The 3,072-nt window shown below is 33.4% G+C and overlaps 1 protein-coding gene across 1 annotated transcript; it reads right to left on the reverse strand.

Moving 5' to 3' along the window:
* Positions 1-1,951: 1,951 nt before the first annotated feature.
* On the reverse strand, positions 1,952-2,263 carry LOC124965034 (vesicle-associated membrane protein 3-like). Its single transcript, XM_047525861.1, has one exon. The coding sequence runs from the start codon at positions 2,261-2,263 to the stop codon at positions 1,952-1,954; it is 312 nt and encodes a 103-aa protein (XP_047381817.1).
* Between the last annotated feature and the right edge of the window lie 809 nt (positions 2,264-3,072).

Here is a 3,072-nt window from a genome sequence, read left to right on the forward strand (position 1 = left end):
CAAATACTCTAAATTTTGGTCACGCGACTGACCCTCTTCTAACTCCTGGAGATGAGGCACTGGGAACATGGGTTCAGAGCTGTTATAGAGCTTATATTCACATATACATGTTGATATTAGCAGGAGAATGTCATTAATTAATGCCAGTAAAAACCTAGCGTAAGTAGTGTCAGAGAACTTCCAGGGTACTACATATACTAAAAGATTTTATTCTAGTCATGACAAACCAGGAAGGTTTATAAAAACATAGCAGGATTAAAGTATGAGTATGTGTATTGACAAGAATTCTCTCACAGGCAGGATCACTGCAACTGCATAGTGTTTATCATATTAGGGACTGTGAACATGTAGAATTAGAGAAGCACTATTGATTAAATTGCAATAGAAAGTAAAATGTAAGTTTGAAAGATGAATGACTATAAAATACCAAAAAATCTATAGTGAAAGAATTGTAGCTCTCTTCCAAGTCTGGGCAGAAATATGTAGGTTATGCTAAGTTAAACATTGTCCTACAACATAGAAGATAATCAAAAATTGATGTGTCATAGTAAGAATGAAAGAAACAAAAAATTCAGAGAGCTTTATATCATATGCAATTTTTTTTCCCTTTTCATTTACCAGTAAAAGAGGTGAAAAAACACAATGAAATTGTATGACAGAGATTATAATATTGTCATTTATGTTATTATAAAGACAGGGAATTCTTGTAAAATTATCTCTCCAGGACAGGACCAAAAAACAAAAAAAATGAGAGTAAAGATTATGGGAACTGAGTATAGGTCAGGTGATCAATGATGAGATGGCACCGTTGAGATTTTCAGTGGTCTGCATGCTGTTCTCAATACTGCATCTAAATGACTTCATTTTTCTTTTAAAATTTACCTGTGTTTCTATGTCTATAACTAGGTCCTAAAGTACTAAAGGTAGCAACAAAAAACTTTGATAGGGAAGTGACAGCAAAGGAAAAAAATGAATTTCATTAACTCAAAAATGGTATTGAGAGATGGCTATGGCAAAAGCATATACTAAATGCAAATGATTGAAGTTTGAGAACAGAGTTAATCTGTTGGTATAGAATGGCAGCTACCTTATTTTAGAATGATTATTTCTTGTGACAATTATATATGGATTTATTAAATATTGAAGAGTGGCCATATTAAAATTATGTCATTTAAAATATTTAAGTGAAGGAAGTAGTATTGCATAGATATACATCTAGATTTTAAAAAATGTTTTTATCATTTCTGTTAATTAAATTATGTCATATGTTATAAAATTCCCAATGTTAAAAATTTTAAATATTAAACTTTAAGACCAATAGGTATTCAATGAAATTATTAAATTCTTGGTGAGTTTTCTAATTTACTTACTTATCGCATGATTATTTAAATTCTTTTTTATTACCCGTATCTTATTCTAAATACAGCAAGAATCAGTAATGCTTACAAAAAGAAGAGGGCTTACAGAGAACTAGGAAAGTATCAAAATAAGGCACAGTCTATTATTGTCACAGATCAGTATTAGGCAGTAGTGTTCTTCCTGGAAGGCACAAGTTGGAAATCTGATTACCCTAAGGTTTAAAACGTGGCTCTGAAGATAATGTCAAATGACCAGGATAGTGAACTTGCAATGGATTCTCTTAACTGGAGTCAATGGCAATGAGTGAGTGACAACATTAAGCCTAGATTACAGCCTTCTGGAGTTCAGACGTTCCCTCTGCTCAGAGGTAGATCTGTGAAGGCACTGTGTGAAGTGTGGGCCGGCTGGCACTCTGGTTGGAGTGCATATTAAAAAACAAGGGCACACAGCGTAGAAACCAAACTTTACATGAACTAACAAAAATAATCATTTTGCAAATAACAGTAGGTAAACTGGATAATATAGCAGGTTCTAAGTCGAAAGTCTTGAAGAGGTTTCCTGAACTGCAGGCTTGAGTTTCACCAGTTCTTCATTAAGAGACATTCCACACGATGATGACAACGATGATAATGACCAGAACGCTGATCCCTATTGCCCACATCTTGCAATTCTTCCACCAATATTTTCTCTTCAACTTGGCAGCACTTGTCTCAAATTGAGAAGCTCCTGCCTGCAATGCATCTGCGCAGTCATCTAGCTTAGAGAGCTTCTGATCTCTTTCTAGCACTTTGTCCACATTGACTCTCATTATGTCCACAGCTTCATCTACATGGTTCTGTATCTGCTGAATTCTCCGATTGCTGCCAGTAGCAGCACTGGAACCTGCAGGGGCACCTGCAAACATTTTGGTGGCAGGTGAGGGTCCTTATTTAAACTCTTCAAGTTTCGTTTGCCTGCATAATGAAAGATTGTCAAACTGATTTTATAATGTTCACTCAGAATAGCAATGATGCAGAGTATGTGCCGTCTTTCCAAAATTTAAACCAAAGTGAAAGCAAACATCTTATATTTGACCATTGGCAGCTGTATATGAAAGTTTATATTTGTCATGTGAGGGGTGACATTATCACATGAACAGAAATAGATCACATCACTTTTTATCCAATGATGCTTTTGTCAAATTAGTTTAGCTAAAGTGTAAGGCAGATCCATGTACATGTTAAGGGATCCTTCCATTATGATATAGCAATCAATATTCATTTACTCCTAAAATAATGAAAAAGTCAAGCAGGTCATTACATATTTTGAAAAAAATGAGCATTATTTTGAGAAAATGAGCATAAATGTTAAAACTTACTATATCATGATACTGTAGATCATTCCCAAAGAAGTGGAAGAGTGATAGATGTGGATTAATTTACTTAGTTCATGCTTTATGACAGAATTATCATTATTTTATATCTGTTACCCAGGAAATACCAACATGATATTAGGAAAATAAATTCTACATCAACAACTTTAGTTCAAGTAGTTAATATTTATAACTACTTGATATATAAAGGATTTTTAAAGAAAATTCTTATCCATAATTTATAAATAGGACATAGAATGAATTGTTTTACCTATTTCCCTTACCTGAAAATTGTTTCTTTTTTAATTCATTGTTTTGTACAATAAGCATATGTTGCACAGAAAATTCTGCCTTTTACTTAT

This window comes from Sciurus carolinensis, chromosome 1 (genome assembly GCF_902686445.1).
Source record: "Sciurus carolinensis chromosome 1, mSciCar1.2, whole genome shotgun sequence".
Lineage (NCBI taxonomy): Eukaryota > Metazoa > Chordata > Mammalia > Rodentia > Sciuridae > Sciurus > Sciurus carolinensis.

Excerpts from the sequence above, each read along its gene's own strand:
- LOC124965034 (XM_047525861.1), bottom strand. The coding sequence starts at position 2,263 with ATGTTTGCAGGTGCCCCTGCAGGTTCCAGTGCTGCTACTGGCAGCAAT.